General features: G+C 36.5%; 3 protein-coding genes across 5 annotated transcripts in view; 2 read left to right on the top strand and 1 right to left on the bottom strand.

Moving 5' to 3' along the window:
* Positions 1 to 12,282, bottom strand: part of LOC124632983 (protein yellow) — a 32,662-nt gene extending 20,380 nt beyond the window's left edge. Inside the window, exon 1 of one of the 3 annotated variants that reach the window (XM_047168038.1) lies at positions 12,142 to 12,282. The gene's annotated coding sequence lies outside the window, so the exon portion shown is untranslated. Of the gene's footprint in view, positions 1 to 7,241; positions 7,366 to 9,735; positions 9,829 to 12,141 lie in introns of those variants that run through there. The other 2 variants (XM_047168039.1, XM_047168040.1) reach the window with 2 other exon arrangements.
* LOC124633091 lies at positions 400 to 2,126 on the top strand. Its single transcript, XM_047168186.1, has 2 exons — positions 400 to 425; positions 952 to 2,126. The coding sequence occupies exons 1-2, from the start codon at positions 400 to 402 to the stop codon at positions 2,006 to 2,008; spliced, it is 1,083 nt and encodes a 360-aa protein (XP_047024142.1). The 3' UTR covers positions 2,009 to 2,126.
* Positions 12,283 to 13,104: 822 nt separating the features above from the next.
* On the top strand, positions 13,105 to 25,167 carry LOC124633411. The gene is made up of 5 exons (XM_047168624.1): positions 13,105 to 13,782; positions 19,106 to 19,253; positions 20,444 to 20,640; positions 21,719 to 21,939; positions 24,857 to 25,167. Exons 1-5 carry the CDS (start codon positions 13,571 to 13,573, stop codon positions 25,141 to 25,143), a joined length of 1,065 nt encoding a protein of 354 aa, XP_047024580.1. The 5' UTR covers positions 13,105 to 13,570; the 3' UTR covers positions 25,144 to 25,167.

Here is a 25,167-nt window from a genome sequence, read left to right as displayed (position 1 = left end):
CATTTGTTATTTATTTTGTTTATGAAACAATACCTTATGACCTCACTACTTCCCGTATTGCATTACAGAATATGTCTAAGAAAGAAGGTTAGTAATAGAAGATTTTATGAATCGTTAAATCGATTAGTTTCAGAGATTTAACTTCTGTAGTAACATTGTAATATACAATCAATCCTTTCGCTTTAGCTAAAGTGCAGTTTATGTGAACTTAAGTTGTGTCTATTAACATTTTACATAGACTATAAATCGTAGAAATACCTGAGCTAGTAATACTAATTAGATGTTGCGGCAATTCTAATAGTATGTGATTTAATTAAAATTAAATTGCTTTTACGCAGAAATGGTACCTACTTACCGATTGCAAATAATACATATTAAAAAAAGCAACAAAATGTTTTTATGGCATGGAATAACTGCTGCCACAGGTAAAGTGTGCAACTATGTTAATAGGTGTATAATTAGACCAAAAAGTTTTTCAGCGAGATAGTTGATCAATTTATTTTGTTACCATATTTACCTTTTAATTACGGACAGAAATGCAAATGCATGGCTTAATTTAGAAAATGTGTTCATAAGGTAAAAATATTACACAGCACTTGCGTTGTAAACGAATATTTATTTCAACACCTACGAATCGACAAAATGTTTACAAAAATTTTTGAAAATTCAATTCACACACAAAAAATGTATATCTATTAACATTGGGCACAATAAGACTATAAACATGACATCTATAGACTAGTAAGCAATTAATTACATATATGGCATAATACTATACTTCTTGCCACTGCTTTAAACTAGTTCATCAACTATCACTGCTCAAAAAACTAGTGCTTGCTCAATATGTTTTTGTTCTAAACATTATGCAACTTGCATTTGCTAATCACTCTTATTGTCATGAACGCACCTAAGACCTAATATAATATGTTATACGTGTTGGATTTAATAAAGATTTGTAAGGGAGGAGGAGATACGCAGCGCAAAGAAGCTGTTGTACGAGTCGCTGCAAATGGCAGACCGAATGCCGACCCGCAGGCGAGATGAAAAGGGAGAGAGGAGTCTCCAAGACACTATAAGGCTGTTAAAGGAGACCGACCCGGACGACGTGCCAACGTTCGTGGCAAAGGAGTTGCGGAAGCTGCCCCCGGTCACTTTCGATCACGTCGACGTCACCAGGCTGTTAAAGGACATCACGAGTATGAGGTCCAGCCTGGTCGAGCTGCAATTGAAGCTGGAGGCATCACAATCCACCATCTGTGATCTACGTAGCGAGGTAGCTGAATTGCGAAACTCTGTATGTAGGTCACACGCGCATGCCAACAGCGACAACACATGCCACGGACAGGTCAACGCATCGCCGCAGCGCGCCGAGTCAGCAAAATTGCACTCGTCGCCTGCCGTCGCCACTACTAGTGATGCGTCACCGTGCCCCGCCCTCCCCGCGTCCCCTGCCCTCGGGACACCGACAAATGTAAGCACGTCTAGGCTTGGACGTGTTTACTCGGATTCCGTAAAGCGAGATCCCGTCCAACGGCCACCCAAAGCTACTGTGGCGATACAAAAACAGCCCGAAGGAACCCGAGGTACGGTACAATCTGTACCATGTAAAGGGAAAGCTGATGCAGATGGTTTCGTCAAGGTGGAGAGAAGGAAGAAGAAGCCATCTAGCCGAAATCAATGCGGAACTGCGTTGACTGGTCCGAACATGCTGCTGCGCCCCGCAATACCGACGACGCAGCTGTATGTTTCGCGTTTACATCACTCCACGAAGGTCGAGGAGATCGTGGAGTATATACGAGTCAAGACGAACTGGACCTTAAGAGTCGAGAAGTTGGAGCCGAGACACAATACAAATTTCAAATCGTTTGTGGTACGTGTGCCGACTCAGCATCTCGACATGTTCCAAGAACAGTTTTGGCCGAAAGGTGTCGTTTTCCGGCGATTCCGCGGGAGGCTACGCGACACCACGCAGTGCAACACGACACCGCCTATTCGTGTCAACAAATAGACTTGACGATTGTTTTTATTTTTGTATGTATTAGTTTATAATTATTTTAATGTTAATTGTTATTTGTGTATTATATTTTCTATGGGCCCTAGTTGCCTGAATTAAAGGAATAAATAAAAATAAAAAATAAAAATAAATAAAGGCAATAAACAGACATTTAACAAGACAAAGAGTCAAAAATAATATAAAAATAGTGCTTTAGTCTTGCTAACTAAATAAATAATAGCTCTACATGACATTCATAGACGTTAAATACTAGCTTGAGTCAAATAAATATGATGTGGGCCAGACTGTGATATAATATGACAGGACCAGTTTCATGTTACTATTAATAATTCTTGTTTACTCTAGCAGACATAACTTTACACGAAGTTTACCCCTTTATGCTAGACATAATCCAAACGACAGTTCCTTACTTTCCCTGTCCAGTGTCCAACTTGATAATTAGATAGGTCCTTTAATGAACACTTCGTAATACAATGTAGCTACGGTACTTTCCCTAAGAACTTTTCATGAACAGAGTGAATGGGAAATGAAAACGCGTCATATTATTTAGCTCTAAAATCAATACCAGTTTCCTGATACATATTATTAGCAAATGATTTTGTTATTATGTCTTAAAAGTATAGACCTACTTTGCGTACTTATTTATTTTATTGAAATTAAAAATGTTGTATTTCCTGGTTACTACTGAGACTTATAAAAAACTAACCACTGTTGAATCGAATGTACCTACCTACTTATAATATATTTAGAGCCCATTACCAATAGGTATGTCTTTGTATTCATTAAGCTTTGTTCTTAGTAGTTATCCAAAATGGTAGTGACAATAAAACTGCTCAGGGCGTAACGGACGTACTTACATTACACTACATCCGTATGTACTTACACTTGAAGGTTAATGCACATTCAAAGGCATTATTACTATCAAGCGACCGGAGATTAGGAGTCCTAATAACGTAAGGCTCGACACAGATTACCGGAATTAAATAATTTTACAAACTATTGTGATATACCTGGCACGTAAAATAGAGTTGTTTCACATAAATCAGTGCCTTCATCCCTCGTTGTTGCGCACTCTATTGTTCTCGTATTATGTAGTTATCAAGTTAAGAATAAAGCATTAAATCAAATTAAGCTCAATTTTCATGTCAGCGAGCCACTCAACATGTCAACCGGCGAGTGGATTTGTTATGTTTCAGGAAATTATATGGCGTAGTGTTGACATCCTTCTTAGAACAATATGCTGCACTTTATGTTCGTTTGAAGTTTAGTTATTTTACTGCAACAACAACGGATTTGATGATTTATAGGTCGATTAATATACTTAAGTGTGTCCTATTATCTGAATTAGCCATAGTCGTTAGAGGTTGTCGATGTTATTTTCTATATCTATATACAAGGATCAGCGTTGACATAGTGGTATTTTATAATCCGAGGTTAATATAGATTTGTGCGACAACAATGTTAGTGTTACTGATGTGAATGGAGCCCATCCTCCAGCTCCGAGGATAATGTATCGCACTAGTCTTACGACATTCACAGGAAGCTGTGGGCTAGTTCGATTCCATTTGAATGTTGAATAGTAAATAGCTGTACGCATTGTAATCGAGATCACTTCAGTGTGGCATACACGTGCCGGATTTATTCCACTGGCACCAAGGTTGGAGTGCGTTCACTGCTTAGGAAGTGCTCACAAACAAAAAGTTAGCAACTCAAATAAATAGTAGACTGCCTTTGCTATGTAACGAGGTATAGGAAGGACATGTCAAACGAGCTGAAATACTACACGTGATTAGTGATCAAATATCTAACCGGATCGTATTAAGTGAATGTATTGTTTTGCCTTGTACCGTGACGCGAAAATAATTTAAATGATAATTTTTTCACGATTCATATTTCCTTTCCTTTTATTTATAGTTTGAATTAAGGTTGTTTGTTTATCGGCCTAGTTAAACAGTTTCGTACATGAGATGCAACAGCTGGAAGCATTGACCGCAATTTTCGTATGGTCAATGAACGCAGTACATGATACAAACTACTCATATGTACTGACGCCGCAAAAACTTACTTGTAAACCGCCATTAATTAGCACGAGCATAATTTGTTAGACGCACGACTATACAAGACTATTGACTGACATACTTTACGTACTGACTGGACCATATTTCGTGACAACATTGACATTAGTGACATTCAATGCAGTTTATTATGTACAGCAAAAAAATAATTGGTGCGTATATTTTCAGGTTCATTATTTGAAGTTAGCCAACATGTATTTATTGTTTCGAGCAGAATTACAAATTTTCACATAGATCGACGAGCAGATTGCACAGAGCCTACAATCACGTAATTGCAAAACAATGGGCTAAACGTTAAACATAGTCCTTGCGCGTCAGCTGGAGTGATGGATGTTGCACCATTTATCAGTTCCAAACAACCACCACGAAGGAGAATGAGAGATGAACTTCTTTATCTCAAAATTTATGACGCTACAATGATGCAATTGGAAATTAGAATACCTATATAAAATACATATTATCTAGATACTCGATAGCCTTGTATCGATTAAGATACCAAGATACCAAGTAATTGATGTTATGTAAGTACGAATAAATAATAGAGTACTAGGCAATTTCAAGCTTACTAGAGCAAAATCAATCTTTGCAAAGTGATTTGTCATTGTGAATAATTAAATCTTGCTCAACACATTTTTTGTTTAAGAGGCACTGTGAGTTTACATTAAAGTGTAGGTAAGCTCGTGATTGCTGAGATAATTAGTAGAATTTGCAAATATGCACAAACATATTTTGTTTCATTACAGTCTTTTATTACTTTCAGTTCTGAAAAACTTCAGACGGGCTAATGAACTTAGGTACTTAACGTAGCTACATAAGACAACTGGTTGTAACAATATACATGTACATATCTCAACATTTCATAATGTCAAGCACAATATGAAAATAACTCCATTTTCAGAATAATTAGGTACTGTACCTACAACTCGACAAGAAGAGTCAGTAAATGGAAGTGTTTTACAATTTTTGTTTTTATGAAACTGAATAAGATTTGTATCTTTGTTTTGTTTTAACATCTATAAACAGTGTTTACAGATGTATATGTATAGATGTATTTGTACTTAAAAATAGGCTAATAAAAAGGATTAAATATTTTTAATTATGTACGATCACGGATACATTTTGTGTTTCGTGCCTCGGCCTCCTAAATTCCAAGTAAATTAAAATTAGGCACACGTTTCCGTACAAAGTGCATACCTGAATCATTTAACTGCAAATCAGAACGAAACTAGAAGGTTAGAAACAAAAGATTTAATTGACTATTAATTTTGAAATTTGAATAGCCGGATGTTTTATAATTATAAACAAAACGAGACTACACTGAAATAACTTCAAAATTGTTAATCGTCAAAATAATGCATTCTTAGATGTTCCTCGACTAATGAAATAATGTGTCTGGATGATTAATGAGCACTAAGCATGTAGTTAAATAGTGGAAGTAATTAGAACTGTTCGAAACATTTTGATTACATTACAATTTGCGTGACGTGATCGGCTCTATTGCACCGCTGGACTTTTTTATGTGGAATAACTAGAATACGATTAAATACATGTAGATATACATTTTATTTTTGACAACGCGGTGTTCTGATGATTATGTTCGCATTTCTGCGGTTGACAGAACAGTGGATAAAAACGTGAACGAGGCCGTATGTAAGTGAAACCGGACTTAATGTGAAAATGCCTTCACCTATGTCGAGACAGTTTGCCTGCGTAGACGCTCGTGTGCACATTTTTGGCAAATTAAAAGAGTTTTATGCGAACGATTTTCTGCAGAGCTGACGATTTTCAATGTTATTTACTCTGTAGTTCATTATAACTACGACAATTTATAACTGCTTATTATTAGGTGTAGTGGCATTGAACTTGACGAATTTTATTTATTTAATTAAACGACAAATTAATCTAGTGCAGCTTAATTACCTAATGTATTTAAAAAAACACATAATTTATTAATCACCACACACATAATTAAACATAATGTCTACACTTATTTGGTTAACAGGTGCAAACATAATCTGGCCGCGATAACGTAAATCATAATATGCATATCTAACAGAATTTAAATGAGTGAAACCTAGACGTTAATTGCTGGCCGGCGAACTTAGTGTTACCTGTACAGTGTACTATAAGTGCACGCTATTGTTCTTATTTAAGCGATATTACCACTTACGACGTTTTTCGACGTAAGGCGATGTCATGTGCGGTTTCGACAGTACCTAATTGGTGCGATTTACGGTATTGCTCAGTGTTGTCATCGGAAGTTGATGCTTCACTAATTATTATGTAAGACTAGCCATTTTCCCGCGGTTTTAACTTGCGTCCCGTTAGCACTACTGCCCGTACCGAGATAAAATATAGGGCATGTTACTCGGGAAGAGTGTAGCTTTCCTTTAGTGAAAGATTTTTTGAAATCGGTTCCGTTTCGGAGCCTATAGGGTTGTACCCTACAAACAAAATGTTTCCTCTTTATTGTAATCGTATACAAAGATGAAAGATTAGAAGAATAGTTAAATGAACGATAAACTAATGACAATCACAAGCCAGTTTATGTGTACGAGTTTCGCAGAGACGCTTTCACAATGTGAAGTCAGGAGTATCATGGTGAAAACTGAGAAAATCTACATAATAGAAACGGCCTGTGTTCGGTTGCAAAAATAATATTCCTAGTTAAAGGTCACGCAAGTTACCGGCACGTGGATGTTGAGATGTATATGTTCATATGACAAGGCAGTCGACATTGATATTGAAAAGCTAAACCTACTTAATTATCACTCGCTATATGATTTTTAATTACCTATGTAGTAATAGGTAATATAATAAGTTTAATCCGCTAGTTTTAATTTCAATTTACTTCCTTGATAAACATATAATTTGCTCTAGTTATTTTTTATTGTGAAATATATTTAGCAGGTAATAAATTTTATTGAAACAGAATAAAGCATTTCGAAATTTTATATTTTTAAAAGAATTATTATTTTCATGCTTTTGTAATTTTTACTAATTAATGTTACATATTGTATTATGAAGCAGGAAATATGTTTTATGCTAAATAATCTAATTCATTTTTTTCGGTTTTATAATGAACTATAAATGCAAATGCATTTTTTCTGTATAATAATAAAATATAAAAAATGCATAATACATGGACTTACTCTCAAAGAATGTGCGATATCATCACAGGTCTATGACTTTCCATTTACACATAGGATTACACATTTTTATTCAATTCCATTTGCACCGTAATATAAGTTTTTGATTAAATATAGCCATTGATCGACAATAAGCGGCTTATTTGAGACGGAAAGTGAACAAAAAGTTAAACTCAGCAAACCGGTAACTGCATATGTATCAGCTGATGACGCGTTTCGACACTTTGGAACCACAACAAACCACTTTCACTAGGGCTGCGAACACTACGCACGACCACGTTAGGAATACCGCGAAACAATAATAATTATCTACAGTACTTATATGCCAGTTACGCACTTGCATTATTACCTAACTGAATGCAGCATAATAGAATAGTTTATTTACTAAGACATGTCCTTATATACCGTAAATGACTAAAATCTTTATTGCATAACTTGTGCCATGTATTTACTATTCTAACCACTTCCTGTTTAAATAATGTTTATTTCGTAATAAAATTTATGATTAATATCATAAAATGCTAAGTAAATAGTGAAATTTTATAATTTTTAAATTAAATTACCAGATCTCATCTCTCTCATCAGACTTGAAAGTTGCATAATTAATGTATGAACAATAATTTTGAAATAAGCGGACAAATAGCAATAGAGTAAAATGAAGAATAATATCTATGAGATCGCTGGTAACCCTAGAGATGCAACGATTAACTGAACACTGATTGCTATGCGTGAAGTTCACCACGTAAAGATCCGCATCACGAAATTATTGTTATTAGGTATGTTGTCTTTAACGCTTATTATCCATTATTTTAGTCTCATAAGTATTGTACACAAACTTTTTAGTTTGCTTACTGTATAATACAAGTTAAGTAAATAAGAAACACTTCTAGTTACTCCATAATTAAGGAACAGAATAAGATTCAGGGTAAGTAGGTATACCTATTACATATTACCGTCAAAATTAACGAATCTAGTTTTAACTACAGACATAATATAAATCGAAAAACAAGGTTTTTGATTGCATAAGTCATTAACAACAGTTATTACATCAATTTAAACGGTGCATGCACACAATCCGCAATCGTAAAATATGTAATAGGTAATAGCATCCAGACGAATCGTCGGCTACGAAAGCTGTCTTTTCTAGGAAGACAGAGGACTCTCTCTCTTCTAGGCCAGCTGAGCAGGACATTACTTATAGGCAGTACACAAGCAGACAGTAACATAACAGTAACGAACAGAAAGAAATCAGGACTTTTCGAGTCACGGGTGTACCAGTCGCGCTATGCTACTATATAGTTGATTCTAGGGGTTTATAAAATAATTTAAGAATCTGAGCAATTGTCTCTTTCACGAACAATTCTAATATTTATATTAATTAATCTAGAAACTCTAAAACGGATTAAACTATCTATTCTGCATGTTGAGTTATGCGATCGAATGCCGCGCGCTTTTGCAAAACGGTTCCAAGGATACATTGTTCACTTCACAACATAATTGTACGAAATGTATAAATAGACTTTATTACGTTAAAGGATAAACTTGTTTATAGAATTTAAATATGCAGGTATTTGTTTTCATAGCTTTTAACACTGGCAAATCAGGTGCATTATCTACAGATCTGAATTACGAAATCAGGTGTCTCATTGCGGTAATTCGTTACGTTAGCTGCTAGGGCCAAATATAACTTTAATTTATTCACTATTATTTTTTATACCAAAAATTTTTACTCTCATTTCTAGATTTTAAAACTAAGCCATACAGCAATTGCCTGAAAGGAAAATTTAGAAAACCACATTATCCTTGAAAATTAATATTTAATACGAGTAATTATTTTTCCGACTGACTTGATTTGACGATAATTATATGATGTATCTATGTACCAAATTGGCAAAATTAAAAATCGCTTAGTGGTTTCGAGATAATGCTAAAATATTAACACAATTAGGAACTTCAATAGGCATATCGCAATTAAAAATAATTCATGGATGCTGTCAATATGCAATTAGAACTGCACTTAGAGGTAAACTGATTCGATTGCTTACTTCTAATCCGGTTACGATTAAGAAAAATAGAAAAAAGGAACTAGTAGTGTCAATGGAGTATATGGATATATGTGACGAAAAGGGCGTGGACTAAGGTATTGGATCACTTGTCACAGAAACACTTTTGCAATCCTTAAAGCCGATGGATTGCTTCACGATTCTTGGCCTCCAGCGTTATTAACACACCTCAAATGGGGAATGCCTTATCGCTAACCTGCCGAACAGGGAGAATACCATACACATATAGGTACAGGATTATGTGTCAAAAACACATGGCCCGCATAAATGAGAATTTATAGATTTACAAATATTTTTACCTTTAGAATATTGATGTGGATAATACACTAACACAATTTAAATGGTTGCTTATGGACTGAACTTCTTTTATATAATTAACAAAAGCACCGTCGGGATCAACTATCCTTAGGAGATTGGAAAATAAAATCACTTACGGCTTGTAAAAGAAACGCACGTCAGTCACTGGGAAGTTTTGCGTCAAAACTATGAACGGAACAGCTAGACAGATATTGATAATGTGCATGAATGCTAAACAATTACAATTACCTATGTCGTAATATACTGTCCTATGATTTCATTCATGTAGGGATTCCAACGAGTCATTGTTTATGATTGTCTTGAGCTATGCGATTGTCTGGCTAGCAGGTAATGAAATAATCCTGACAAACGTGAAATACTTATATAATGATTCCATTGCTTATGTTATCCTGGCCGGAGAGAGTTGCAATCATATGATGATTACATAATATGATGATTGCAACTCAACAATATTTTACTAGAAGAAAAAGATTTTCCAAGCACAACAATATATCAATATAACTGACAAGATTGACCGCGATGCTAATTTCATGATTATAAATGAGTAAGTCTGGTTACTTACTTTGAGGAGTTTTGTAGTCTTATTAGATGACAGGGTGTCACCCGATTTCGAGTAGGTAAAGATGTTCGTCTGCCTTCTCGAAGTTGGTGAACTCTTTTATAACGAAAGATAAAGGCTGTAATAGAAATATGCCCAGGATTACCTATACAAAACTTGAATAGCTATTTACAAAGAAACCTACATTGCTGCGCAGTTTCCTGATAAACGCTAGTACTTAAAGTCATAGTTCGAGCACTTTTTTCGTCAATTATGTCGCAAAAGCACGATACACATCATGGCACAGAACCAGTAAGTAGGTACATTCACACCCACCGGTGTAATATTTACCCAGTTAGCTCAGAACAATAGCTAGCTTCTATGGGAACATGCATATCGTAAATATTTTGACACATACCCACATTATGTGCTTAAAACATATGTGAATAGTTTGGCGATTGTTTTACCTTTATGAGGATAATAAGCTTACAGATACTCAGAACGTAGCTTCGTGTTGATATGTAAATTGTACCGATCCTATATATTTTTTTAAAGTCCCTGACGAAATGCTTAATATTAGCCTAATTGTGCCGAAATATGGCTAAAGTCTATCTACGAATTTAATGCATTGCGGTTGATCTCCTTGCCACTGATCGGGTGTAGAACCAAATAGATATGACATGACATTCTATGAAAATTTAGGTGGATGGATGGAGAGTGAGAGGCAGACCGAAGAAGAAATGGATAGGGTGCCACTTGCCTGAAAGAGAACATGAATAAAAAGGGAACGAATGATGGTTGATGGAGGGACATCTATTCAGAAAAAAGTTGTCCCTCCCCATATAGCTAAACAGGGACACGAAAAAGAAGACTCTATGAAAATCTCAACTGCCAAAAGAAAATGGGCATTAATATAGCATCATCTTCCGAGCCTTTTCCCAACTATGTTGTGGTCGGCTACCAGTCTAACCGTATGCAACTGAGTAGGTACCAGTGTTTTACAAGGAGCGACATCCACCAGGTTGCCCAGGCAAGACTAGCTAAGACTAGTTGTCAGACTTACAGGCTTCTGAATACATGTAACAACTGGCAAAGATGTTCCATGACAGCCGGGACCTAGAGTTTAACGTGCTCTCCAATACATAGGGTCATTGCTTTATTATGAACAAGTATAATACAGGTACAGACCTAATTGCTTATTTTAAATTCATTATACTATGGCTATCTCTACTTATTTCTGTACTTCAAATTGATGTGCATCTTAATGAAGAAAATGTTCGTAAATAAATAATGAAAATGTCCGAGTGGTAAGATAGCTCTGACAGCTACAACAACTTCCTCCGCTTGTTAGACGTCCACTCATTGTTTCTGTGTTTGTAAACATATAACGGCCAATTTATCACACAATGAACTATTGTTTACCTCGGATTATTATAGGTATTGCCTAAACCCAATTACGACATTTACCTATGGCTATTTCTAAAGACTGCCACTAAATACGCAAAACGTTTTCGGTCATTGATTTCGATGGTTTCAAGCGTAAAACTTTAATGGGCTTTATTTTGCTCGGACCACATTTCGTATGTACGTACGATTAGACCGTTTTATTTGAATCTTTTAGCTAGTCTTGGTTTACATTCAAAAATGTTATCCATGAAAAATTAAAACATAAACCCTGGCAGCAAATTAAACCAATTCCAAGCAAACAAAACACTAGTGCACACACATAATCAAACTGCCGATGTTTGAGTTAATTGATTGTTTACATCGGTAATTGGAATAAACAATTGAAAAAAATTAACAATTGTTTATTTGAAAGTGTCCAGAAGAAAATGATTCATTGTTATTTCTATGTACATATTTGTATAACTGTGAATGAAACGTATTTTCAATAGCCGCATTTAGCATTAATAACTTTATTATTATAGAAACGAACCACTGCACAATAAAGTTCAGTAATATGGAATAGCACTGCACTGTGTACCTGTGTGTGGAGCGTGCGGTGCGCCGGCGGCCGGGGACTCGTGCGATCGCTCACAGCACGTGGTCAGTCACAAATTCGCGTGCTACGCAGGGAGGCGAAGCGTGTCACGGTGCGCCGCCTACGACCTATACTGGAAGAGAACCTTCGCACTCGCACCGATTTTACTCGCCCCTCTACACAACATAACACCTTAAAAGTAAAAGTGGTCGATCCCAAAGGCGTGGCAGCCGGCAGCCTGCAGCCGTGACTCGGCATTGCCCACACTATTATTTTATTATCAAGGTGCGTGATTGCAGCTCGTGATAGCAGCTATCATGCCTGCCAGTCATGCATTTTTAATGAGGAAATGTCAAGAACAATATTTGGCAGTCTAGGTCTAGTAATCTAAGCTTACACACGTGTAAATTTTTGTCGACCTTGCATATTCTCATTACATATCTAGGTTACTTGTGCAAGTTTAATCTAGCCGAATTTGTATATCCTGACTAGACATAATTGCAATAAAAAACCGGTCAAGTATGAGTCGGACTTGAGCACGAAGAGGTCTTAATATGAAAAGGCCAAAAGTTTTGAATTTTTCATAAAACAATTATTCTAGTTTTTTGAGAAAATTTCAAATGTCTAGTTATCACACATTCATGAGATAAAGCCTGGCGACAGACGGACAGAGAGGTCTTCGTACCTATTAGGAACTCTAATAAAATGAAATTTAACGGAAACAAATAAAATCCATCCTACCAGATATGGGTACTTCATCAATTATTCGATACTAATTACTATTAATAAACATCGATACCTTTGTAAGTGGTCTTATAGCATCCGCCTTAAACGAGAAATATGTTATCAGCCTCCACGCAAAACTGAACACTAAAATTAGCCAGGGCAATTAAAGACATATCATTAATGATAGAAGCTACTGACACAAATGATTGCGGTTCGTGTATATCTAGTAGATACCTAAATGGCGCAACTACGTTGACGCTGGTTCCCAGGCTGCTCACAATTGCCGCTTTTTGTCCTCAATCGATATAATGCCGCGGTATTGGAGACTGTGAGAGCAACAGGAAACATGAGCCCAGCCCTATGTGTCGGAAGAGTTGGCTCATGTTCCTGCAAAAACAATTAGAGCGAAACGGAATTTGGTTCCTATCAATTTACATTGATCTTAGTTTCGTAACTCTATCTAAGCGTGATGAAAAACATGTCGATGTTGTTAAATAATATCGAAGTCAATGGGTGATGGTCATGAAAGGGCTTCCACTGAAGTATGACTAATTAAAACATTGCCACTAATAACGTTTCTCTGAATGAATACTTGGCACTTTAATTCAGTGCATTAAACCGGCGAATAATTGGTTCAAGTACTTAGTGTCAAAAATATTTGGAACCATCCAAACGCGCATCGTTTTAAAATTAATTTCGATACAATATGCAGCACTTTGTTAACTCTTTCATATTATTTTGTTGGTGTATAGTGATTTGTGATGGTCACTTGAAGAATTTAGCTTGGAACGGCGGCCCGCTGCACCTGAAATGTGAATTCAGCCCGGATTTGTGGATGAGAGGTGGATACATAAAGGACAATGTGATTGCTGTGAAGGCGGTGCCGTATAAGGATGACATTTACGTCATCACACCTAGGTAGGTACTAAAGGTCTATAAAATTTTGAAAGTTAAGTAGCAGTAGTTAAAGCTTAAGTGTATTATGTGTTTAATTATTTGCTAATAAAAATCTGCACGATGAAACGAGTACGTACCTACATATTCTACCTACCTAGTTTCTTTTTATATAAGAGCTATTATTACAGTTCCCGGAGCAGTACAGAAATATTTCAAAGACGATCCACAGAAATACCCAATTTAATAATTACCTAAAATAAATTGCAGAAATTGTATGTACGTTTGTCTAGTATCAATAAGTTCCTATATGAAATAAAAAAAATCTTACATGAAATAGAGAAGGTCAAATTAGTATGTGAACATACATATCTACATACTTTCATGTATATGTACCAAGGGCGGATCCAGCTTCGGCGCCAGGGGGGGGTCACACAGTCGTGGTCAAGTCTCAAAAAATATTATATTGTAGCGTATAGATCTGTTAATATTAAAAGTAGTAGTATAAATACAATAAGCGCGATCGTAACGAGCTCGAAATTTTTACGAATGTTTAAGAAAAGTGTTTTCATGTAGAAAATGGCCCGAGCAGAGTGAACGCAATTTCTCGTATTTATACTACACACACGCGAAACTGAAAAAAGCGCGAGCGAAGCGAGCGCGAAAATTTTTTTTCAGTTCGAGGACTAAAAGTAGATGAAAACGCTTTCTTGATGTATAACAAATATACAGCACAAATACAAGAAAGCGCGATGTTCATGAGATCAGGGCCGTCTAGCTTATGTAGCGCCTGGGTGCAATCATCACCCAAGCGCCACCTATGTATCTATTGAAAGATTTTGAGTAGTACATATTGATCGAAGTACTTTACAAGGAATATAAATAAGAACGTTCGAACGAAAATCACTTTTTTGGTAGGTAAAGGACTAAGAAAAAATGTTTCCAAATCATCGTAGGCTCAATTTTAGGCTCACTGTTGGCCAGATTTAAGTTATGAAAGTCGAGACGGGACAACATAATTGTAAAAATTTGCGCGAGCGAAGCGAGCGCGCAAATTTTTTAATTTTGGGACACAAAAAGTTCATAAGTTTTAAAAAGCGCTGTAAAGTAACAAGCAGTCGGAAGCGCAAACTGTTTTGTTTTTGAGGACCCCATAAATATATTTTTTTTGCTATATTTGACTTATGAAGTTATCAAGGGAAGGCATATATAATATTGCGCGAGCGAAGCGAGCGCGAAATTTTTTGACCCTACGACACAAAAGCACCTGATTAAGTACATTGTAAAGCAACAAGTAGCCGCGAGCGCAGCGAACGCGAACTTTTTAAAATTATTTGTTTGAAGACTCACAAATCAGACTGGGAATTACGTACAATTAAAAAGGAACCGTGATTAGAGCGAGTGCCATTTGTGTTCGTTGATTCGGTGCGTCAATAAAAATAATAAACAATCAGAAATACAGTACCTACAGACATAGTCATTTACTCGCGAGCGTAGTGAGCTAGCATTTTTTCACTTAGTTGGAGGATGTTAAAAGTTAAAAAAAATAATCAAAATGATCAATCCAACAAAGCGAAGGCGACTTTTTAAACGGTTTTATTTAGCTTACCCCGTTTGTTTTATTTATTCATTCTTGGGTCAAATTTAGTAATTCAAATTTCACCCTCTTCCTGTCAACCGATTAATCTGAAATTTTGTATACACCTTTAATTCCGATGACAATACAATATAGTAATATCAATAACATTGTAAATCCAATATGGCCGCCGGCACAAAATGGCGGATAACGTAGATTTTATCAATCCCATCAATATGGGTATCAAATGAAAGGGCTCAACAAGCAGAATACAATATACTATAAAAAATTGAAATCCAAGATGGCGGCCGCTACAAAATGGCGGATAACGTAGGTTTTATCAATCCCATCAATATGGTATCAAATGAAAGTTCTCAACCAGTAGAATACAATGTACTATATAAAATTAAAATCCAAGATGGCGGCCTCTACAAAATGGCGGATAACTTAGGTTTTATAAATCCCATCAACATGGGTATCAAATGAAAGGACTCAACAAGTAGAATACAATTTACTATAAAAAATGAAATCCAAGATGGCGGCTGCTACAAAATGGCGGATAACGTAGGTTTTATCAATCCCATCAATATGGGTATCAAATGAAAGTTCTCAACCAGTAGAATACAATGTACTATATAAAATTAAAATCCAAGATGGCGGCCTCTACAAAATGGCGGATAACTTAAGTTTTATAAATCCCATCAACATGGGTATCAAATGAAAGGTCTCAACAAGTAGAATACAATTTACTATGCAAAATTGAAATCTAAGATGGCGGATAACGTAGGTTTTATCAATCCCATCAATATGGGTATCAAATGAAAGGGCTCAACAAACAGAATACAATATACTATAAAAAATTAAATCCAAGATGGCGGCCGCTATAAAATGGCGGATAACGTAGGTTTTATCAATCTCATCAACATGGGTATCAAATGAAAGGTCTCAACTAGTAGAATACAATTTACTATGCAAAATTGAAATCTAAGATGGCCGCCGCTACCAAATGGCTGATAACAATTTTTTATCAATCCCACCAATACGGGTATCAAATGAAAGGGCTTCACAAGTAGAAAACTGTCAGTAACTCCAGCGGGGCCCAACAGGGCCAAGGCCTGCCTGGGCTGCGAGATTGTTCGAAAGAGTTACCGCGGCCCTGGTACATAAAAGGCCTACGACGGAACAAAACGGTTTCTAGTCAAGAGTCTGACACTCCCTCACCGCTGCTGACCCACAGCAGGAGAGGTCATGTGATGATTTTTGGGGTTGTTAAAAAAAAAAGTATCTGGAAGGGCTATGTATTGAGGAATTAGATTGTAATAAATTGTCAGGTAAGAGACCGTGTAATAATGATACACTAAATGAATTAGATAGAATGAGGAATATTCGGTACGCATTTTCATTAAATACTAAAAACTAGAAAATAAAAAATCGGTAAAAAAACTTTTAAGTTAAACGGTTTTATCTTATGTGCACTGAAAACTAGAAAATAAAAAAATAGTTACTTACCTGTCAACCTACGTAGGTGGTCCCGGTCATATTAAACTAAAATAAAAACGTGGGGCCCCTGTGAAATCCTACCTATGGCAAAGCATATCTTTATACTTTGGTAGATCATGAGCTCGGCGTTCGCTGGTGAAGCCGCTACGGCTGATTATTGATTGTCAAAATCTCCAGTTACGATTATAGTAAGTCGATGCAATCCACACCTATTATACCTCTAGAAGAAAGTACTACAGCAATAGTTAATGGGCCCCACGTTTTTATTTTAGTTTAATATGACCGGGACCACCTACGTAGGTTGACAGGTAAGTAACTATTTTTTTATTTTCTAGTTTTCAGTGCACATAAGATAAAACCGTTTAACTTAAAAGTTTTTTTACCGATTTTTTTTTGTCAGTATCATGATACAATGTGGAACTTCCTTATCCAACGGGTGTAATTTCTTCGAAATTTCCTGGTGGTGGGGCGTCTCGCTGCGCCCCTGATATCGATGCGCCCGGGTTATTCGCACACCCTGCACTTAGGTTAAGACGGCCCTGCATGAGACTAATACATTACAGCATGTAATGTAGACAACCCGGACAGCGGATTCTTAGTAACAGGGTCCCGCTTCCTCGTTTTGGGTACGGATAAAGAGTAAATAAAGAATAGAGAGCGAGCGTTGCGAGCACGAATTCTTCAACAAAACTACTCTACCTGTAACTATGTAGGTATCTACCTATTCACTCGAAATAAAAATTATCTTATACTTATAACAAAAACATAAAACATCGTGTTTAACCATTTCAATTATTGGTCCTCTTAGGTCCTGAACCAGGCCCAGGGGGGGCAAGGGCGGATCCACAGTTGTGGGCACGATGGGCATGCCCACAACCTTAATAGACTTGTGTTGATGATAACACAAGGGAAAAAAATAATACTTTTTTTTTGTTGCATTTAATTTTATGACTGTTGTTTACTAATTCGAAGTCACCATATTTTTTTTTTCTAACAGCTTCAGTTTTTGAGGTAGTTTTGTGTCCCAAAACTCAAAAAAATTCGCACTTTGCGGTAGATTAGTTTAAGTTAAAATTGAAAGTAGAAAAGGATAGCACCCCCATAACGCCCTCTTTCAGCACTTTCCGGTTAAGAAGAAGCGATGAAGAACAAACTTCCCAGCAACACAGCTGTCTATTACAATAAAATTATTATTATTTACAATAGGCACTATTTTACATTTTTTAGTTGTTTTGGTATACCGTTTACTCAAAAAAAATCGCTTTTTTTTACTTGTTTGGGTGATTTCGTATCCCAAGACTCCAAAATTTTGCGCTCGCTACGCTCACAGCTTCTTAATTTCACAGTACTTTTTTTATAATTTCTTTAGGTATGTTTGTGGCACGGAACTCAAAAATTTCGCGCTCGCTCCGCTCGCGCTACTTCATACGGTTTTGTCCTGCGTCTTCGCTTTTGGTTTTATAACTTGGTAGCTACAAAACAATCCAAAAAGCTTGATAAACTCGCGCAAAAAAAAAATACTCACAATCTTTCCACTTGGGGCTTTAGTAATGATTGCACCCGGTACATAAGCTAGAGACGGAACAGATAGTGAGCATAATATGCGTTTAGATATATACATACCTAAAACGTCAAATATCTTCAAAAAAACAAAAATCTTCGCGTTTTTAGCATTATTAGATTCGTTCGTAATTTTATTTTGTCGATTTTTCTTGTGGTGCTCAATAGGTAGCCGCCCCGGGTACCACCCGATGCTATGCTGCCACTGGTTAAAGTTGGGAAGTGCACCAAATGCGTCAAACCGTCAAAAAATATAAGTTACTAGCCGTTTTCCCGCGGTTTTACCCGCGTCCCGTGGTAACTACTGCCTGTACCGGGATAAAATATAGCCTATGTTACTCGTGGATAATGTAGCTTTCGAATGGTGAAAGAATTTTTAAAAACGGTCCAGTAGTTTTTTTGCCTATTCATTACAACCAAACAAACAAACAAAGTTTTCCTCTTTATAATATTAGTATAGATTGATTGAAATAGGTATGATGCTCAGAAAATATCGGAAATAATTTAATTCAATAGTTCATAAACGACTTGCATGATTGTTACTGAGCATGTTCATGCTCCGACTCGTACTTAGCCGATTTTCGTGTAGCTGTGACCACAACCTTTTTTGACGGCTGGATCCGCGCTTGAGGGGGGGGTCATGACCTTGTGACCTACCCCCTGGATCCGCCGTTGATATGTACATAACAAGTTCTGTTTTCTGTCATGCAGAATGAAGCAAGGTGTGATGGCGACACTCTGGCTGATCATTCGCGAGAAGAATAGCGTGGAACTCCAGCCATACCCAGAACTGCGAGACCATAAACTAAGCGATTGCAACGCCATACAAAATGCCGTAGACTTCTATCTGGATCATCTAGTAAGTATTTATGTTACAGCCTTTTTATCGTCCCACTGCTGGGCACAGGCCTCCTCTCAGCATTGAGCTTTAACCAAGTACCTAAGTATTAATACCTAAGGATAATTTATAGGTAAGATAGCAGAAATCAAACTATCTAAAACTTTTGAAAATTTGCCAACACATTAATCGAACTCAATACCTAAAACACAGATACTTCTTTAAATGTCTTCCAATTCTAGATAAGAAAGATGATGTAGCTATACTAGCTATGCTATATGTGTTAATTGCATTGCGCAGGAAATCGTTTCCTTTTTTTGAACGAGACGTCGTAAGACCGATTATTGCCAGAAATTACATCGATGGCCTAGTAGGGACGATAATACCTGTTACATTAGATAATTATTTCAATTAACATCCGATTGCAATTCATTAAACTCAATCATAATCAAAGCATTTCCCGTGCCCCGAAGCCAATATACCCTAAATACGCGTTTGTTAACATAATGAACATTAATGCTGCTAATAGTATAACACACCAATTTTAGCACTAAGTTGCAAACATGGAATTGTTGCTATTATTGGTTTCCATAATCAGTTCAACTATTGTTAGGCAACCGAAATCAAAGCATAGTTTGTAACAACAATCACAATGACTAGAGTGTGGCCTACGCGTTCGACCTCATGAGCGCAAGTCACACCCAACCATTTCAGCCTGTAATTGTTTCATTGAACACTAATTAATCATTCGATTTTTTTGCAACGTTGCATAAGGTCATTTAATATTATAACTAACGAATCTCTAGACTAGATTTGCAATTATTCTACTCTACATATTTACCAGTCACTGATGTTTTGAAAGTAGCAAGGCTCGTTACATCAAGATTGATGTGAAAATATCTTGATATCATTTATTTGAATGTTACCCAATTCAGGCTTCTGTCTGAAATTATAGTTTACAATTTAGTTAATGTAGATGTAAGATAATCTAAGTGGCCGTTAGGTGTTCAATTGAAACACAGAGAAAAACCGATGGAGTTTTCCGCTCAAGTTTCATTAGCTAGCGTGATAAATTATAAATTACAGATTCCAAACTATTCATTGGAATAGTTCTGTAATACGCAGTTCAGTTCAGAAGAAAATTACTCTTATTAATCTCAATTACTCTAATTAATACAAAACCATTGAGCTTCGTTAAACTATTTCTCCAGGGAAAACTGTGGATATTGGACACTGGCATTATCGACACACTGTCGAACCCGCAATGCACTTGCCCGCCAAAGGTGGTCGTCGTTAATCTTCTCCTAGGCAAACTGATCAAGCGCATCGATATCTCTTCTCATATGGAAGCAAACTCCTTGCTGCAGAACATCGTCGTAGAATATGCCTTAGGAGGCAATGCTTTCATGTAAGTACCTACTATGCACTTTCTTATTTTTAATAAAGTAATTTACAGACTAACAACCCTATTGAATTTTGTAATCTAAAATAAGAAACATGAAATGTTAATTACAATGCATTCGATGTCAGTCTAGCTAGATAGCTAAGCAAGACACCTACATGATTAGGTATAAAAAATAATGACCTGCCTCAATAAATCAACTAGAAATCTATTGAGGTAGGTCAATTTTGACTTCGCCTGTCCTAGTATTGTAGTAACAAACCAGATCAACATTTCAAAAGCTCTAGGCAGTGTCATGATGTTAAGCAAGCCGTCGTGTCTGATAGTATTACGATAATATAATCAAAAACTACATATCAAAATGTCGTAATTACTCACATCTTATTTGCACTAACAAAAATGCGATATGGTAATACCTAGGTACTTAGGCAATCTAATTAAAGTCTGTTTTGTAAGTACCTAAGTGCGAGCAGCAATAAGATAATTCTTTGATTGATACTTCCTTATAAGAACAACGTACCTTTCCATCAAGAACACCGACTAACGGCCGGTTCACACATGTCTCCGTTTTACTGTTCCGTTTTATCGTGTACGTTTTTTTTTCGTCGATGGCGTATGTAGTTGTATGAGTGACTTCACACATGGCACAGTATTCTGTATACAACTACATACGCCATCGACGAAAAAAAAACGTACACGATAAAACGGGACAGTAAAACGGAGACATGTGTGAACCGGCCGTTAGGTTTTAAAAGTTGCCTAAAGTGTTTCAGAACAAGGTGACCTATCTAGACGAATGTTATATGCACAAAAAAAGTCAATAAGTATCAATTGGTTTGCAGATAAAATCTAAATATTGTAATCACCTCTCAAAGGTACAATTATGTGTTACTTCATGTTGCCGATTTTAAACGTAGAGAGATTTTTCAGAACGTTCTTAGCATCTACTCGATAACAAACTTAAATACCTAAAAAATTGCGTCAATTCAGCATCCAGTAGATCCTCTGGCATCATATAGACATCACTCACCTAAGAAGATGACATACCTTCCTAGTCATATTCTGTAAAATCTTCTGGCTCTAGATATGCATCGGACGCTTCTCGTGGAGCAATTCTGGTACACGAGGTATCAACTGGTGCCGGCTGGTCGGTGGTGACATGTGGCCCTGCAACTGGCCTGCAGATATCGTTGGTGAAACGAGTGACACACGCCGTCTTGATCCTCGTCAGGCTACACTACCCTGGGATTATCGAGTTGGATACCACTACTCTACGAAGGAAAGATTCTCTCACTCCGATGACAGGTGAATTGATAGAGAAGGCGAGGGAAAAATAAAACTTTTCGTATAACTCAAACTCAAACTCAAATTTTTTATTTCAAATAGGCCTATTAAAGCTCTTTCGAAACGTCAAAGTTAGGTGCACGGTTCCAAAGAGTTGGTCTCATGGAGAAGAACCGGCAAGAAACTCCATGGACACTCTTTTTAAAAGAAATAAAAATAATTACAAACATACAGTTTTCTATCTAGTCCTGAGAATGTTATACAATACAAATTGAGCTAAAAATGTACTAATAAATTATACAAAATAAATTTAGTGCAATTTTTACTAGAAAAATAATTTATACAATTCCAAGAAAAGATATGTATACTAGGTAAACAAGTTTTCAAACAGATACTTCAATTAGTGGTCCTTTTGGCTGGTCAGGGCGGCGGCAGTCCCGTGCCCGTGGTCGCCGGGGAAGCCACATGTGCAGAGAAAAAGAAAAAACAATATTAATTTAACGCCAGGCATCACTGTCATTAATGTAATCCTGGATTTTATAATACGCCTTTTTAATCAAAATGTTTTTAACTACATTCTTAAACTTTTTATCAGTGAGATCAAGGATACATTTAGGTAGCTTGTTATAAAAACGTACACAATTCCCTAAGAACGACTTATTTGTTTTTGTTAGCCTAAACTTGGGAACCACTAATTTATGTTTGTTACGTGTATTTATCTGGTGAATGTCGCTTTTAACTGTGAAATTATGGAGGTTTTTACGAACAAACATAATATTTTCAAAAATATACAAGGAAGGTAATGTGAGAATATTAATTTCCTTAAAGAATTCTCTTAGAGATTCGCGAGAGCCCATGCCGTAGATCGCTCGGATCGCCCTTTTTTGCAGAACAAAAATTGATTGGACATCAGCCGCTGCCCCCCATAGCAATATGCCATATGACATCACGCAATGGAAATAGGCGAAGTATACAAGCCTGGCCGTAGCTATATCGGTCAGTTGTCTTATTTTTCTGACTGCAAAGGCAGCAGAACCAAGTCGCCCTGATAGGGAGGATATATGGGGACCCCATTGCAATTTACTGTCAATGGTAATGCCCAGAAATACTGTACTGTTAATTAAGTCTAATTTGCTCTTTTCGAGCATTATATTAGTTTCAACCGCGGTGACGTTAGGCAAACAGAACTTAAGACATTTAGTCTTGGAAGCGTTTAATAATAAATTGTTGGCTGCGAACCATTTGGAGAGAATTTCTAGGCTTTCATTAATGTGACTAACATTGGGGTTCTTACGCTTAACTTTAAAAACAAGGGAAGTGTCATCCGCAAACAAAATAACATCCGAAATATCAGACAACACAAATGGAAGGTCATTTATATAAGCTAGGAACAGAAATGGACCCAGTATAGAGCCTTGAGGCACGCCCATTTTTACAACTGTCCCCGAAGATGTTGAGCCGCAGACATCCACTTTTTGCTGTCTGTTGGATAAATAAGACCGGACAAGTTCAAGAGATTTTCCACGAATACCGTAGTGTCTCAGCTTAGAAATGAGTGTATCGTGGTGCACACAATCAAACGCCTTGGAGAGATCACAGAATATACCGACGGCATCCTGCGAACTCTCCCAGGCTTCCAAAATTTGAGTAACTAACCGCGCACTTGCGTCCGTAGTGGACCTACCCTTTGTAAAGCCGAATTGACGGTCGTGCAGTATATCATTTAAGTTGAAATGGTTTAACATCTGATCAAGCATGATCCTTTCGAATATTTTACTTAGAGCCGGGAGAATAGAAATGGGTCTGTAGTTTGACGGATTTTTCTTACAACCTGACTTAAATATTGGAATGACCTTACTGTGTTTCATCAAATCAGGAAAGGTGCCTTCATCTATACATGAGTTAAAGATTTGACTGAGTATTGGTGCAATATTGTCAATCACGGAGCTCAGGGCTTTAACAGAGATGCCCCATAAGTCTTCCGTTTTTTTTAAATTTAGGTTTTTGAAAGCTTTTTTTACTGTATTAAAAGTTATGTGTTGGAATCCGAAATCCGGTACTTCTTTAGTAAAATTTTGTTTTAGTAATGACTCTGCAAGTGTAGAGGACGAGTTAAGTGATTTAGTAACCTCTACTGGTACATTAGAAAAAAAATTGTCAAACGCGTTAGCAACCTGCACATTATCCGACACAGTTGTGTCATTAATCGTTAACGATAGTTCAGTATCCCGGACTTTAATTTGACCCGTTTCCGCATTTATTATTTTCCAAACGGTTTTTATTTTATTCTCCGATTTAGTTATTCTGTTACTGATTGATTTAGACTTTGCAAGAATACATACACTTTTGAATATCTTAGAGTAGTTCCGTACATGCTCATGAAAAGATTTATCAGATGTCATATAATGTACAGAAGGTAGGTTAGGTAAGAAAGCACGTTCTAGCCAGACAGGTGCAATAACGATGTTTTTAACTAAGCTTTACCTTGTTTCAATTTATCAAATAACATAAATATCTATAACTACTCCATCTTTACCAAAAGAAATATAATTTGCACACCATTTCAATGTCGCAAACCCACAAAATTCCCACGGTAAGGTAGAACCATAATCAATTGAAGATACATAGACAGATAGGTAGGTATGTTTAACATGTACTTACTTACACAGACAGATAACGAGGCAACAGGTGTTCCGAAAAATTAATTGATTAATTAATTTGAGTAAATGTCAGTAAAGCGTAATTTTTGCGGTCTGTTTGTCAATAACTATTACGAAGAATTCTGGGGTAGACATTCGCGACACCTGTTTGTAACAATTTCATAAGCAAACATATAAATATCTAATAAAATAATGAATTTATTTGCAACTAATTCAAAATTTTAGAAAACAACTTTCTAAATAAATACATGCATAATTTTTAATTTATTTGTTTTCAGTATTTGGTGAGCACAGCAAGCCAGTGGTGCTATTGGGGGCAGACAATTTCCACGTATATCTTCGTCATACAGAATGTTCAGACGTGTTAGTATGGAACTCTCGGGACGCCTACAACTCGTCATGCCTTGATAACATACACTCGGCAGGCCCACGAATGACGACCACCTCTGTAGCCGCTGACCCTCTGAAAAATGTACTAATTGTTCTCGATTCTAACTACCTAGATACACTTCAAGGAAATTCACCCACGTATCATAAAATTAGTTTTATAAACAAAAATGTTTAGTAAATAAAATGCAATCCAAATATT

The sequence above is a fragment of the Helicoverpa zea genome, chromosome 9, assembly GCF_022581195.2.
Source record: "Helicoverpa zea isolate HzStark_Cry1AcR chromosome 9, ilHelZeax1.1, whole genome shotgun sequence".
NCBI lineage: Eukaryota > Metazoa > Arthropoda > Insecta > Lepidoptera > Noctuidae > Helicoverpa > Helicoverpa zea.
Note: the sequence above shows the minus strand (reverse complement) of the source record. Positions and strands in the feature narration are given on the sequence as shown.

Coding starts and splice junctions, on each gene's coding strand:
- LOC124633091 (XM_047168186.1), top strand. CDS start 400: ATGGCATGGAATAACTGCTGCCACAG. Junction 426..951: donor TGGAATAACTGCTGCCACAG/GTAAAGTGTGCA, acceptor GATTTAATAAAG/ATTTGTAAGGGAGGAGGAGA.
- LOC124633411 (XM_047168624.1), top strand. CDS start 13,571: ATGCAGCACTTTGTTAACTCTTTCATATTATTTTGTTGGTGTATAGTG. Junction 13,783..19,105: donor ATTTACGTCATCACACCTAG/GTAGGTACTAAA, acceptor TCTGTCATGCAG/AATGAAGCAAGGTGTGATGG. Junction 20,641..21,718: donor TTAGGAGGCAATGCTTTCAT/GTAAGTACCTAC, acceptor TTCTGGCTCTAG/ATATGCATCGGACGCTTCTC.